This window comes from Chelonia mydas, chromosome 17, assembly GCF_015237465.2.
Source record: "Chelonia mydas isolate rCheMyd1 chromosome 17, rCheMyd1.pri.v2, whole genome shotgun sequence".
Taxonomy (NCBI): Eukaryota; Metazoa; Chordata; order Testudines; family Cheloniidae; genus Chelonia; species Chelonia mydas.
In genome coordinates, this window is record NC_051257.2 from 5,021,030 (window position 1) to 5,036,911 (window position 15,882).

Sequence of the window (15,882 nt, forward strand, 5' to 3'; positions counted from 1 at the left end):
GCCTGGCATATTTATTCAAAATATTCTCAATCATCTACATTTCTGTGCAGGTGCTACCCCTTCCATCCCAAGTAGGTAGAAAGGGTAGCACCTGTGGCTGCCTGTGACAGAGGGGTGGGGGTAGGGTGCGGAATGTAGGGATGCCCCTAGGCAGAGGTTAAAGGGCTGTGGGGTGAAAAGTTATAAAACTTGATGCAAATGCTTGTATGCTGGGTGGGGGAAAGAGTTGATAAAACTTGACAAATGCTTCTATGCTGGGTGGGGGAAAGAGTTGATTCAAAGATATGCTCTTGCCTAAACCACTGGAGAAAGCAGGAGGGGGTTTGAGGTTCCCCTCAGATGCTGGGGGGGGAAGCCTAGAGGTGCACCACCTGCTGAGGTGAAATGGAGGCAAGCCCCTCACCTGTGGGGGATGGGAGGGGGAATTCCTTCCATGGCATAAGGTTCCCTGATGCTGGGTGGCAGGGTTTAATCTCATTATGGGAAAGAAAGAAGTCTAACTACTCTGATGAAGGGAGGAAGTAAAGGAGAAATTAATTTGTCCTTGGGGGAAGAGCCCTCCCAGGGAAGACAGAGGTTGGGGAGTTAACCCCATGCGTGTGATAGAGCGATACAATCTGTGGGAAGGTGTTTAATCCACCTCCTGGGATTGTGGGGGGTCCACGCAGGTGTGTGGTTAATTTCCCTCCTCTGTGAGTATGGCAGGGAATGATCTCAGGGAAGGTGAGACCCTGCCGGGGAACCCTTCCCGGGTGTATATGGCAGGGGGAGGGGTTAATCCCCCCTCGGAGTGGGGGGGACATTAGTCCCCTGGGGGCTAGAAGGGGGGGGGATGAGCCCTCAGGTGTTAGAACTGAGTCAGTTTCCCTCAAGGGAGGGCCGAGCCCCCTCCTCGCGCGTGCGGCTGCGCGCCTGCGCTCTCCGTTCCCTCGCTCGGGTTGACCGGCGGGAGAGGCTGCGGCTGCGCGGGGTGGGGCGGGCTTGTGCGCGGCTGCCGGAGGCCGGCCGGCTCGGGGGGAGCGGGCAGGATGGCCGGCGTCGCCCTGTGTCTGGTCTCTACGCTGGGCGGTTACCTCCTCACCTCGGCGCTGCTGCTCAAGTGCCCGGGACTGCTGCACCGGCCCAAGCGGCAGCGCTTCCGCTGCCGGCACATCTCCCACCGCGGCGGTGAGACCCGGCACCGGGGCCCGCGCGGCTCCTGCGGGAGCGGGGTCGTTTCCCGCCGTAACCGTGAGGGGTCCGTGGGTCATCTCTCGTCTCAAGGCTTGGGGGAGGGGGCACCGTGAAGGGCAGGGAGGCGAGGGGTTACCCCTCTCCCCGGCTTTCCCCCATTCCTCCCCGGCACGATGGTGGGGGATTCACCTCAAACCCCTCTCGCCAGGGCCCGGTCCTTGTTCTTGCGGGAGTCGGGGTCAGCAGCCCCCAGCCGCGCTGCGCCGCAAAGGGCTGGTCGTTCCCGACGCGGCCGCGGTATGTGTGTGACGCTGATCTGCCCGTTACCTGGGCGGCTTGGCTCTGCTAGGCTGGTAATAGCCGACACTGGGTGTTCTGGCTGCCTGCAACGCAGCGATTTCCGTTCGCACTGAGTGTGTCTCCTCCCATCTTCTCCCCGGCACCCCATTTTTATCCCCCCCCCCTCCCCACCGCCCAATTGTCCTTGGTTTCAGGGCTGAACAAATTCTCCAACTCCAAGCAAATCTCACATGGAGCCCCCTGGCTTTCCGTGGAATCCACATTTTGGTGGTTTCTACCCCATATTCAAAGCGGGCCCACATTCACTATAATTTTTTTCTCACACACACGAACAAAAGCGTGCTCTAGTGGTGAGAGCAGGGTATTGGGAGTCAGACTTCTGGGTCCTATTAAAATAACAAAAACATTTTCTAAAACCTAACTTTTACAAAATCTACGTTTCTGATTAGTGATTGACCTAAGTAATTTTGCACATAGTGTGTTTTCTAGGGTATGTTAGCATATAACCAGCCTATTGATTTACCTTCTCCATAGTTGCACCAATCAGCAGCTTTAAAAGTTAATTCTTATTCAGTAGGATGGTTATCTGTTAGGCACTTCTATGCAAACAACCTTTAACCGAATGAAGGACAGTGTATATGCTGTGTAGTACAACTAGGGCAGTAATACTAACCTCAGGATACTGAAACAGCTAGTTCACCATGTAAGACTGATACTGTGAGAAGTTGGATGTATATATAACATAGTAAGAAAAGGAGTACTTGTGGCACTTTAGAGACTAACATTTATTTGAGCATAAGCTTTCGTGAGCTACAGCTCACTTCATCGGATGCATACAGTGGAATGCATTCAGCTTATGCTCAAATAAATTCGTTAGTCTCTAAGGTGCCACAAGTACTCCTTTTCGCAGATACAGACTAACACATATAACATAGTGTTTGCTAAATAAAACTTCTTCAATCTACTGCTTTGGATATATTGTCAGGACCTTGCTGTGTTATCACTATGAAATTCAGAAATCAAGATATCTCTTAACCTGTCTGAGTTTCTCTTTGTACTGAGAGGGCGGATCAAACTCTAACCCTTCTATCTCAGTTTACAGCACCTGCATAGAAGTCCTCATCCATTATTTGTAGATAATCTTCCATTGGTCTAAATTTTGAAATGGTAAATCTGAAAGATCAGTAACCTAAGCCCTGATATTCTATGCTAGAATCCATGCAGGCTGTGCAGATTGAGTTGCAGCCTGTTTTGAAAGCATTGCGTACCAGCCACACTCATTGCAAATAGGCTTCCACTTTGTATGTTTTTAATTGATAATGAACTATATTTTCTTGTGGTCATTGGGGGTTTGTACCGAGACTATTATATGTACGAAGTTGAGGGAGGAGAGCCTTCTTATTTCATATGTGTTTTTGTAGAGTTCTGTCATCTTATAACTCATCTGCTCCTCTGTCCATGGCTCTTGTCTGCCCCACATTGATATTCTCTGAAGTAGAATGTGAAATGAAACTCTCTAGAGGTGGCCACTTTGGCTCAGTGCCAAGTATGCCGGGGAAGGAGGTCTGCAATTGTTTGTACCTTTGGCTATATATCTGACATACCAAGTAAGAAATAAATCACTGTGGAGAGGTACCTAAACATATAATATGTCAGAACACATGTAAACCCAGCCTTTGCGTTTCGAAGGAAGGAAGATGATTCATTGCAGTAGTTAATTTTCTTATTTCAGTTCCTCTGTCACAAGTTAGTTCGTGGAAATTGCAGAACTAGTTGCAGAACTAGGGCTCCTTTTTCAAAACATTACAACAGACATTTCCAGGGAATCTGACAGGGTGGATTTAATTTAAATCACTAGTCAGAAAGACTCCATTTAGTCATGGATTTCTACATAAAAGTGCATTCTTTTTGGTTGCTATAACCTTAATACATATTCTTCACAACTCAGAGATAGATGTAGGTTTCATTTTTAGAAGGTACACACTATACATTTTTTAAGTGATTTATTTTGAAAACTTTTCAGATTAGTTTTACAGTTTTATCAGAAAATGAATATTGTTTGGTTATTTCATTTACCAAAGTCATTGAGAGGTGAACTATCTCCAGTTCAACAGGTTAATCATTAATATTTGGAGGATTTTCTTGCCATGCTGCATTAGGAGGAGAACATCACCAGACAGATACTTAAATTGTTTTATTTAACTAAAACAACAATGTTATGTATTCCACATTTTTTTTCTTCAACAGCAAACATATAATATTTTAACAAAATAAGCATATGAATTTTTGATTTTAAACATTCAAGTTTTTTAAAATCAGGTTTGTTTTTGTTAATTGTTTTTAACTAAAATAGTTACATGAAATATTTAAAAAAAACACCACAAAAATTAAATCGACTATGGCAGCCAAGTCAACATAAGAAATTTAAAATATTGGCTTCTGCAGCTAACTCAGTCGTCTTCACCTTCATTTTCCTGTTTGTTCATAATCTGGAAAAGAAGAACAAGCTTTCTTGCTTTTTCAGGTCCCAAACGATTTCTCAATTTAGAATGAATTAGTTCAAAGGAAGAAATTATTCTTTCTACACTGACAGAAGCAGCTGCTATTATTAAAAGTGAGATTATCACTTAAACAGTCTTTGAATCCAAGTACTTAAGTGACTTCCAGCAGTTAACTGGTGTGACTTTCTTTAAAATATCATCAGCAAACGTATGTTTCTCGAATGGCTCTTATTCCCAAACTGCGTCTCTTTTACGGCCTGCTGCCATTATAGGCTTTCCCTTCTAGTGAGAGAATGGTATGGTAGATCTCAAATCAATGAAGGCTACACTCAGAAAGACCTCGAGACTTCTGGAATATGCTGCTCAAACAGTTTCACTTTTGTTTCTACTGCCTGTCCCTCCCTTCTCACATTTATCTCCAGACTTTTTCTCCTTGTCCAGATTTATTCCACCCCCAACAATCTTCTATTCCAGGGGTGGCCAACCTATGGCTCCGGAGCCACATGCGGCTCTTCAGAGGTTAATATGCTGCTCTTGGCGTAGGCGCTGACTCTGGGGCTGGAGCTACAAGTTTCCAATATGCTGTGGGGTGCTCACTGCTCAACCCCCTGCTCTGCCCCCACTCCACCCTTTCCCCCAAGGCCCCTGCTCCTTCCCCCGAGCCTACCATGCCATCAGTCCTCCCACCCCCAGAGCCTCCTGCGCACACGAAACAGCTGATTGCGGAAGGCAGGCAGGAGGGGGGAGACACTGATTGGTGGGGCTGCTGCCAGGCAGGAGGTGCTGGGGGCTGGACGAGGGTACAAGCTGATGGGAGGCTGCTGATGTATTACTGTGGCTCTTTGGCAATGTACATTAGTAAATTCTGGCTCCTTCTCAGGCTCAGGTTGGCCACCCCGTTTGATTCATTGAACTTTTTGAAACCTTGCACTTTTAGAGAGAGGTAAGGGATTGACTTTGTGTACACAAATTTGCAGAGGGATGATAGGGTTGAGGTCTGTTATTTCTCACCTCTCTATATTATTTATTTTAAAGCATTTTTGCTGTTAACAAGCTTGTTATCTCTGGAGACACAAATCCACAGTTTGAGAACTGCAAAACTAAGTATCTCTAATGATATATTCTAGACTGAGCATTGAGTCCCATTGGGTAGATAGAAAGCTTATGCTCAAATAAATTGGTTAGTCTCTTAGGTGCCACAAGTACTCCTTTTCTTTTTGCGAATACAGACTAACACGGCTGCTACTCTGAAACCTAAATAATCTATACAGAAACCACTAGAACCCCATAAGATTGGGTCCCTAATCCATGAACTATTGGAACTCATTTACAAAACTTTTCATAAACATTATATGAATATATTGTCTCATACTATAGAATTAGAATTTATAATCCCTATTCCATGATAAGATGTCTTTGAGCTATAATGTATCTTAATTAAAACTATCTTTAGATAGGTTTTTTCCTCAAAAAGCATTTTATCCAAAAAATCTGATTTAAATAAAAAAAATAGTTTAAAAAAAATCATTGATTTTTATCCACCCTGGAATCTGAAAGATGACATGGTAATTCTATAGAAAGGACTTAATTAGTCCTCTGGTACTCTCCCAGATTTTCTCCCTACAAATTCAAAAAGCTTTGTCTCAACCATTAACTGTAGCTTTTTATATTTCTGAGATTGGGCACTTAGCACAAGAGAAAATTGTTGATCTGATGAGGAACATAAAAATACAGCAGGTAGGTTTTAAACATTTTCCCTGGTGTTAGCTGTGTAATTTATCATTAGTCCTAAATTTCTTAGGTAATATTGAAAAACAAAATGGTTAAATGAGTACTTGAACAATTACCCGTATTAGTTAATGAGTGAGATGAGTACTTTAGTTGAAAGACTGCAGGACAAATATTTTGTAAGGGTAAAATTTCTTTTGACTCTGCTAAAGGTAACTTTTAAAAAAAAAAAAAAAAAAAGCCAGTGATTTTTGTCAGGGTGATTAGTGGCTGGAGTCAGTGATTAAGCTTATTTTTTTTCTGAGAACTACTGGTACAGAGCACTTGGTAACTATGTGTGTCCTAGATGTCACACAGGACTTTCTTCTCATTAAACTGTACATGCTTGCACTGGGTAATATAACCTGTCAGCGTGGTCTTAAATTTCATTCTTACATTCATGAGATGCACACATTTTTTAATCTTCCTTCTGCTGTCTAAGTTCTTGCACCACGTCCTTTACTTTGGCCTTTGAGTACCTTTGTCTTGCTTGCTTACCATATTATAAGGCTTGGAGTATAAATGTATCTTAAAAAGAAATTCAAACAAAATAGATAATACCAGGAGGATCTAGGCAACAGTTTGAATTTTTTATCCATCATGACTTTTCTGTGTAGCCTGCTTCCATGCTTGAAACTTTAGGAGGAATCATCTCCTGAGCTGACATCTGACTCCTGTTTCTGCTGTGGAAAATTCCTGGTCACTTCATATATTCATAGATACTAAGATCAGAAGGGACCATTATGATCTTCTAGTCTAACCTCCTGCACAATGCAGGCCACAGAATTTCACACACCCACTCCTGCGAAAAACCTCTCACCTTCAGATATGTTGCCAGAGTGCAACTCCCATTTTTCTTGCTGATTTTGTTAGTTGCTAATGGGTTTGTTTAATCCCATTTAGACTGTTGTAATATTCTCTTTTCTCACTGCATAACCAGCTGAAGTCAGCTGATAAAAACCCCTATTCTAGGAATCTGGCTAGCAGCAGGCCAGGCAATAAAACTCCAGTTCTAGCTCAGCTACCTCCTTTGGCTGTCGGGTTCTGTGTTCACTCCACTGCCTTTGGAATCTTCAACCAACTTTCTGTTCTGGCTGCTCTTTAAACTATTCTTTCTGCTCCCCCAAAACACCCACAAGCATGACTGTCTTGCCGATCTATTTGTCTCACTGCTACCTGTGCCATGTGGCCGGCCACACCCATCATTTAAAGCCTGATTTGTGGACTTCCATGCTGCTGCTGAAGATTAACTTGATTTTTGCTTTTGTTTTTTCTTCACATTTTGGACTTATGGACTGTGTTACTACAGTGAAGTCAAAGTTTAAGATAGTTTAAGCTTCTTGTCCTCATCACTAAGGCGCTATGTGGCTTTGCCTTATCTAAGGAATTGAGTTAAGATACATTGATATAAGCCATGTTTCAATTAAATTAAATGTGTTCACACACAGTCTTGCTGTAGTATAACTAAATCAGTTTAAAATCGTACATTTAAATTAAACTGGTGCAACTTTGAATGTAGGCAAGACTTTAGATTCTAAACGCCCTTTTGTTACTTCTCTTCTGAGTCTCTTGAATTAGCTCTGTGTACATTTTCTGAACAACTCTGCTATAAAAGGTTTAGAAAACCTAACCTGTGAGGAAAGGTTAAAAACCTGGGCATGTTATGCTCTTGAGAAAAGAAGACTGATGGGGAACTTGACAACAGTCTTCAAATATGTTAAGGGCTATTTTAAAGAGGACTATGATAAATTGTTCTCCCTGTTCACTGAAAGTAGGAAAAGACATAATTGGCTTTGTCTTTAGCAAGGGAGATTTAGATTAGGTATTAGGAGAAACTTTCCAACTGTAAGGTTAGTTACACTCTGGAATAGGTTTCCAAGACGGATGGAATTCCCATCCCTGGAGATTTTTCAGAACAGACGGATAGAGAGACAGCTAAGAAATAAAAAAAAATAAAGCAGTTTGTATCATGCCATCAGTCTCTCATGTTCTATCAGTCTAACCATAGTACACTTTTCAGAGTAGCAGCCGTGTTAGTCTGTATTCGCAAAAAGAAAAGGAGTACTTGTGGCACCTTAGAGACTAACAAATTTATTTGAGCATAAGCTTTCATGAGCTACAGCTCACTTCATCGGATGCATTCAGTGGAAAATACAGTGGGGAGATTTATATACATAGAGAACATGAAACAATGGGTGTTACCATACACACTGTAACCAGAGTGATCACTTAAGGTGAGCTATTACCAGCAAGGGGGCACCTTTTGTAGTGATAATCAAGGTGGGCCATTTCCAGCAGCTGACAAGAACGTCTGAGGAACAGTGCGGGGTGGGGGGATAAACATGGGGAAATAGTTTTACTTTGTGTAATGACCCCTCCACTCCCAGTCTCTATTCAAGCCTAAGTTAATTGTATCCAGTTTGCAAATTAATTCCAATTCAGCAGTCTCTTTGGAGTCTGTTTTTGAAGTTTTTTTGTTGAAGTATTGCCACTTTTAGGTCTGTAATCGAGTGACCAAAGAGGTTGAAGTGTTCTCCAACTGGTTTTTGAATGTTATAGTTCTTGACGTCTGATTTGTGTCCATGTATTCTTTTACGTAGAGACTGTCCAGTTTGACCAATGTACATGACAGAGGGGCATTGCTGGCACCTGATGGCATATATCACATTGGTAGATGTGCAGGTGAACGAGCCTCTGATATTGTGGCTGATGTCATTAGGCCCTCTGATGGTGTCCCCTGAATAGATAGTGGACACAGTTGGCAATGGGCTTTGTTGCAAGGATAGGTTCCTGGGTAAGTGGTTCTGTTGTATGGTGTGTGGTTGCTGGTGAGTATTTGTTTCAGGTTGGGGGGCTGTCTGTAAGCAAGGACTGGCATGTCTCCCAAGATCTGTGAGAGTGATGGGTCGTCCTTCAGGATAGGTTGTAGATCCTTGATGATGCGTTGGAGAGGTTTTAGTTGGGGGCTGAAGGTGATGGCTAGTGGCGTTCTGTTATTTTCTTTGTTGGGCCTGTCCTGTAGTAGGTGACTTCTGGCTACTCTCCTGGCTCTGTCAGTCTGTTTCTTCACTTCAGCAGTGGGTATTGTAGTTGTAAGAATGCTTGATAGAGATCTTGTAGGTGTTTGTCTCTGTCTGAGGGGTTGGAGCAAATGCAGTTGTATTGTGGAGCTTGGCTGTAGACAATGGATCGTGTGGTGTGATCTGGATGAAAGCTGGAGGCATGTAGGTAAGTATAGCGGTCAGTAGGTTTCCAGTATAGGGTGGTGTTTATGTGGCCATCGCTTATTAGCATCGTAGTGTCCAGGAAGTGGGATCTCTTGTGTGGACTGGTCCAGGCTGAGGTTGATGGTGGGATGGAAATTGTTAAAATCATGGTGGAATTCCTCAAGGGCTTCTTTTCCATGGGTCCAGATGATGAAGATGTCCTCAATGTAGCGCAAGTAGAGTAGAGGCATTAGGGGACGAGAGCTGAGGAAGCGTTGTTCTAAGTCGGCCATAAAAATGTTGGCGTACTGTGGGGCCATGCTGGTACCCATAGCAGTGCCGCTGATTTGAAGGTATACGTTGTCCCCAAATGTGAAATAGTTATGGGTGAGGACAAAGTCACAAAGTTCAGCCACCAGGTTTGCCGTGACATTATTGGGGATACTGTTCCTGATGGCTTGTAGTCCATCTTTGTGTGGAATGTTGGTGTAGAGGGCTTCTACATCCATAGTGGCCAGGATGAAGTTGCCATTCAACCTGTCAGTCTGAGAGTCCCACAGCCAGTGACCTCTGCAGTTAAATTCTATGAACTAGTGGAAATGAGTGGGGCCTTGTCTAAACACAGAAGCTGCACCAGTTAACTTAAAATGGTGTCATGCAGTTTTTGTATCTGGAGTCTTACATCAGTTTAAAAGTATTTCAGTTTAACTTGCACCTGTAAATTTACCAAGCTAAACAGATGTAAGCAGAGTCAGGATGAGCTCCACCCTGACATCTGGTGGTGAAGTGTGGCAAGTTGTGGAAAAGAACTTCAGGGGCTGATCTCATAGGCACACCCACCCCGCCTAGAATGAGGCCATAGCTGCCCAAGTGGTCACTTTGGCTGCTGTGGGATCCCCAGTGTCTCTGTTATTGGGGCAGGAAGAATAAATTGTTATTACCCTGATTATGGGAATCAAGGATAGTGGAACTGTACTTGGCCTTTTGTTATGATGGAGGGAGTCGCCATCAACTAAGTAGCATTCGCTAGGCAAGGGACATGGGTTCCAAAACTCTGTGAATTGAGAGAGGCTGGGGACAGGTATTCATACTTGGTGGCATGGGCCCCCTGGTGAGGGCCTTACATGCTAATTGCACTTCCTCCTCTCTCCACTGTGGAATATCAGAGCTAATTTTGATTCCATTAGGAGTCTAGTTATAGGCTGCTGAGCTGAATTCACTTTGGGCTAATGGTGCACCAGTACTGAGGCTCCCCTACTACAAGCTGAAATCACAAAAGAGCTAAACTTACTAAGAGCTGAAATCACTGAGTGTTGTGTTAAGTAGTGGGGGAGCCTGAAGATATATGGCGGAGCAGTTTGCGGGACGGCGAGCAGAGCGGCTTGTGGAGCGGAGCAGTTTGTCAGATGCCTAGAGCAGCTCATGGGGCGGCTGGCAGAGCGGAGCCCCATGGAGAGGTGGGGCCATCAGCTTTGGACCACGTAAGGTGCTCCTTAACTCCCCCCCGAATCTCCACCCAGGTTGGGAGGTAAACTTCTGCAGATCAACTTCCAAACTCTGGGGCTGCCCTGACCAGGGACAGAGACTTTTGGGTCGTTGGACTTTTGGGACTTTGGGTGGTTTTGGGTTGCTGGACTCAAGAACCAAAGGGAAAGGACATGCCCCAATTTGCTTGGGGTGGGTTTTTTTGCTCATGGGTTGTGTTATGAATCCTGTTGGTGGTGTTTCCCCAACATAATGCCACATTGTTCCTCTCTGTTATTAAAAGGCTTTTTGCTACACTCAGTCTATGTGCTTGCGAAAGGGGAAGTATTGCCTCTTGGAAGCGCCCAGCGGGAGTGGTATATATTTGTCCCAGGTCACTGGGTGGGGGTCGAGCCAGTTTTGCATTGTGTTATTGGAATGGAACCCCTCGATACTGAACCCGGCCCTTGTTGCTGCCAACTCTGACAGGCAGAAGGGTTACACATACATAAGTTTAAATTGACATGAGTATCCACACGTACAATTGTATGGGTTTATTTTATTCTGATTTAGTTAATCTCTAGTTAAACTATTACAGCTTTGTGGACCCGATTTCGTTATCAATTTGTACCATATTCTTTATGAACTCTCTTCCACTTCCCCCACCCCTTTGTCACAGCTAAGGGGTAGCAAATATTTGCATAGGTGCCTTCTCCAACAGACATTACTTCCAGATACTGACAGGTTTCAGAGTAGCAGCCGTGTTAGTCTGTATTCGCAGAAAGAAAAGGAGTGCTTGTGGCACCTTAGAGACTAACAAATTTATTTGAGCATAAGCTTTCGTGAGCTACAGCACACTTCATTGGATGCAATGCATCCGATGAAGTGAGCTGTAGCTCACGAAAGCTTATGCTCAATACAGCTCACTTCATCGGATGCAATGCATCCGATGAAGTGAGCTATAGCCCACGAAAGCTTATGCTCAAATTTGTTAGTCTCTAAGGTGCCACAAGTACTCCTTTTCTTCTTCCAGATACTGTAGCTCTTGTATGTTTCCAGGTTTTTTTTTGTATTTTATGGACTATGATCCTTGTTTAAAAACAAGTGTATCTACATGCTAGGCTAATTTCAAAGGCTTGTTCAGCATTAGGGAAGGGTCATCTTAATCTTGCAAATCTCTTTTTAGCTTACTCCTGGCTCAGAGTAAAATAGTTTTGTATATGTGCCCTCTTCCCAGCTGAAACTAATGTCCTTTTCACTACCCCCTGCCAGGCCCCTCTATCTTGGCAAAAATCCTTTTGGATGCTAATTAGGCTTCTATTTATTTTACTCAAATTGATTCAGGGAGTATCCTAAATGTAAAGGTACAGGCTTCTGTTTTCTAATAATTCCAACTTTGTATCAAATATGAATTTTTGGCAAGTAGAATTAAATTTGTCATAATTCTACAGTAACCTTACTCTTGTCATTCAGGGCATTTTGTGGCTGTTTCCTGTCTATTTAGGTCATAAACTGCATGGGGCAGGAATGTAATCTTCCTGTGTTTTGTACAGTCCTAAACATGCTGCACTTAACAAATAATAGCATGAAAGTGGCCAGGCCCGCTTTAAAATTTATAATATTTTAATCTCATCTACAGTATTGCAGAAAATGGAACGTGTCACACAGATGATATAAGACATAGACCACAAGTAGTTAAAAAATTATCATGTCCTGTAGACAAGGAGTTTTCTAACTTTTTCACAGCATGGACCACTTCTTTAGAGAGTGTCACGTGGACTATCTTCCGTCCCGTTTACAATAACATAATATCACAGTGTGGCAACTACAGCAACTAGTTGAATGAGAAAGTAATAAGAATTTTTTTTTGTTTTTAATTTACCTTCTTTTAGTGCGATGATGTATTCTGAAACAAGTAGAATCCAAGACTATGTAACCAAATAGGCCTGTGGACCACCAAATGCTTTGCTGACTGCAGTTTGCGAACCTCTGATGTGGAGTCATTGCCGAAATTTGTTCATAAAAATAAATAAGTCTTGACTTCTCATTCTGAAGCCATATTTGGTTTTTTTGTGTCTTCCCCATGCAATATCAACATGGAACACATTTAGAGCAAAATTTTTAGTGTCTCTAGTGGAAGCTATAGTAGTGAAGAGGAGTATTTTGAACACTGGCTGGGCTGTATTGTTAGGGAGAGTAGGCTTCAAGAGCATGGTCAGTACACTCTTTCTTTCACAGTGTTCATTCTCCCCCTGTCCCTGAAATAGATCTCCTGTGTGTTCTACTGCTATATCATGGAACCCATTCCCATGAACGAAGATACTCGAGACAAACTGCTCCAGTAGTGGGGTGTTACTATTGGCCTGCCATCTCTTGGGATGATGTTTGTTCAACTCAGTTTCTAAAGGATGCAGTTTGCACCATCTCTGTCTGGAAGCTGAAATTATCTTCTCCACAGCACATACTGCCCTCATTTGAAAGGGCCTTAGGCTAATCTTAAATCCCGCAGCTGGCTTTGTGTTCGCATGTTCAATAAGTTTAGCAATGTTTTAGTTAATCTGCAGAATTTGTCAGGAAGTCATACAGGATTCATTATTCTTAGTACTAGCAGTGGGAGTCAACCCAAGTCTCTTGACTGATACCAATCAAAGTTCTCTTGTCTGAAGCAGACTTGTTTTGTGGCAAGTGTCTTATTATAGATAATTGTTAAGTGTCTGGTTCATTTCACCTGTGCTATTGACCTAGCACTTTAATGCAAATTGAAAAATAGTCTGAAGTATGTAGTATTCTAAATGTCTTGTTGGTGATTTGCAGATGATATATAATGAGGATAAAATGCAGTTTAGGGAGTTCTACAAAACAGCCGTCAGTTGCTTTTTTTGATATAGAGGTTCAGGGCGGGGCACTATGTCTTTCTTTGTGGACCACACATCTGTATTCTGTACTCTGTATATTGAGTAGTCTGCTCTACTTTATGCCAGTTATGTGGGGACCCCTGGCAAGTTCCCCGTATGGCCCTTTGGGGAAAGTCTGAGTCTCTAATTTATATAATACTCAAGAATAACTTCAGTGCTTTCTGTGTTCAAAGTGCTATACTAACGCTAAAACTTAAAACACTTCTATGAGATTAAGTATTAGCCCCATTTTACAGAATGGAAAGCTGAGGCACAAAGAGGTGACATGACTTGTTTAAAATGATAGTCAGTTAGTCAGTGTCAGGTAGGATTAGAACTCAGGATTCCTGGCTCATTCCTCCAGACCATATTCCCTCATAAACTGACATTTTTACCCACTGAATTATTTACGTTCAGTGGTGTATTTTCCCTCAGAGTATCATAAAAAGATGTCTTTTATGAAATTTGTTCTTGATGTTTTCACAGGTGCTGGAGAGAACCTGGAAAACACAATGGCAGCTTTTCGCCAGTAAGTACAAAAGGAACAAATACCTAAAATAGTCTTATTTAATAATTTTGTCTATATGCGACTCATTAAAGAATTGTATTTTGCACATAGCAACTGTTTAAGATACAGTATTCCATTTCTATAATAATACTTTACGTTTCTATAACTAACATCTGTCATCCAGGTGCTTTACACACAGTAAGTATCATCCTCATTTACAGATGGGGAAACTGAGGCACAGATGTTGCGACTTCCCCATGATCATATGTTAAGACAGTGGCAGTTGGGAACAGAACCCAGGCGAGCTGATTACTATCTCCCTGCTTGAACTATGAAAACATACAGCATGTTTCTTTAATACTGCCTTTGAAAAGCTACATATTTAGATGCATGAGACTTGTGTTATAAAGATGGCAGTTAGTACTGACATCAGTGTATTTGAAAATCAGAGTAGCCTGGTGTCAGTTCTTTGCACTGCATTTGGGCCACTATATGGAGATTCATTTTGTTCTTTCAATAAATTACAAAGCTTTTTGCATAGTTCATGTGTTGCACAGATGTCTCTTGAAGAGGTTTACCACAGAGGACAAAGAGGGGAGACCAAAGTGGGCTAGGGGATTCTACTCATGGCATTGTCTGGTGACTTCTGTATTTAAATGAATAGTGTATGGGAGAAAAAGGAAATGTTAAACCTGGTGGTTTTTTCCCTTGGCTTCAGAAATTAAACACAGCAAGTTAGTAAAGTTCTGCATGCATGTCTCTGTGAAAAGCATTCCTGGAACTGAGTGTCTCTCTCTTTTTGGATTAGATCTCTTATTTTAAGACTCCCATTTATTTTCAAATCTCTTCTTAAAACTCTTCTCTCTCTTCCTCTCGTAACTACAGTATCTTTACACCATTGCTTTCTGTAATTTTTATCATTTGCTGTTACTAGTGGGATATAATTCGAAAGACTCTAGTGTATTTCAAATAACAGTGCACATTCATATGCTAATTAAGACCCTGGACTGGGATTCAGGAGACTTGGGTTCTTTGTTCAATTCCTTGGTGTGGAAGCCTGAGGCAAGTCACTCCTTTTGCTGTACCTCTCTTTCCTCATTGTAAAAGGGGATAATAATCCCTTCTTCACACGATTGTTGAGGCTTAAATTGTTAATGTGTGCAGACTGCTTTGAGATAATTGATGGAAGGTTCATTAGAAGTGCATATTATGGTTTTTTTCATACCTGCTGTGTACCTGGCTTGTATGAAAGTCTCTTACCTGTGGGTTTTTAAACTGAGTTGATATTGGGAAGTCTTTTCTAAAGCCTCTCAAACTACAGCCTTCGAAAATGGTGAATTACAACAAAGTACTCAGCAGTATTCCAGAAAAAAACAAATCCAACATTCCTCACAGTCACCTAAGAGTAGAGAGGCAGAAATGGTTTGTTGTTTTTTTTTAAACTTTATTTGTATTTAACAGCTTCATCACAGTTAGTACATTTTCTTCCAGAGTATGCAGCAGTGCCAATGTTCCTAACCAAACAGCACTATTGAAAAGCGCCACAGGGCTTCTAATCTCCTTAGCATAGTGGGTGTTTTTTGTTGTTTTTTTAAACTGCCTCTCTTTTTTTTTTCTTCAACTCTGCTAACACACACTCCTTAAAGCAAGCTGTTACCAATTCTCAGCTTTCTCTTAAAACCTATGTAGTAGGTTGTCTTAAATCTGTCATTTTGACTATTTGTTTTAACTTTAGATAAAGTTTTCTTAACTTAAATACAACTAACTGGGGCAAAATTTTGCATGTTTCCTCATCTGCATTTAAGTGTATTTATATATCAGTAATGTGTGTTGCATAATTCTTACCTGGTTAACTTGATTTTACCATTTTAAGTTCCTACAATGCTCAGAGGTGTACAGGGTCATGGTTCCTGCCCTAAGGAATACAGTAAGAGTACAATAGTACTTTGAGGTATTGTTTGAATTCATTGCTATCAATCCCTGTCAGATTCACAGTTAATATCAGTTAGATTGTAAGCTCTTCAGACCAAGGACCACATTTTCCTTATTTGTAATTCAAAGCACCCAAC

At 42.1% G+C, this 15,882-nt stretch overlaps 2 protein-coding genes across 12 annotated transcripts in view; both read left to right on the forward strand.

The window, feature by feature from the left end:
• Window positions 1-11,243, forward strand: part of PRR11 (proline rich 11) — a 34,347-nt gene extending 23,104 nt beyond the window's left edge. The window contains exon 11 of the transcript XR_006286363.1: window positions 11,193-11,243. The gene's annotated coding sequence lies outside the window, so the exon portion shown is untranslated. The remainder of the gene's footprint in view (window positions 1-11,192) is intronic.
• GDPD1 (glycerophosphodiester phosphodiesterase domain containing 1) overlaps window positions 447-15,882 on the forward strand; it is a 45,111-nt gene continuing 29,675 nt past the window's right edge. For 4 of the 11 annotated variants that reach the window (XM_043531341.1, XM_043531342.1, XM_043531344.1 and 1 more), the window contains exons 1-2: window positions 806-1,167; window positions 13,792-13,834. In XM_043531341.1, the coding sequence (XP_043387276.1) occupies window positions 833-1,167; window positions 13,792-13,834 (378 nt within the window). In that variant the 5' untranslated portion in view covers window positions 806-832. Of the gene's footprint in view, window positions 693-805; window positions 1,238-13,791; window positions 13,835-15,882 lie in introns of those variants that run through there. The other 7 variants (XM_043531345.1, XM_043531346.1, XM_037880892.2 and 4 more) reach the window with 7 other exon arrangements.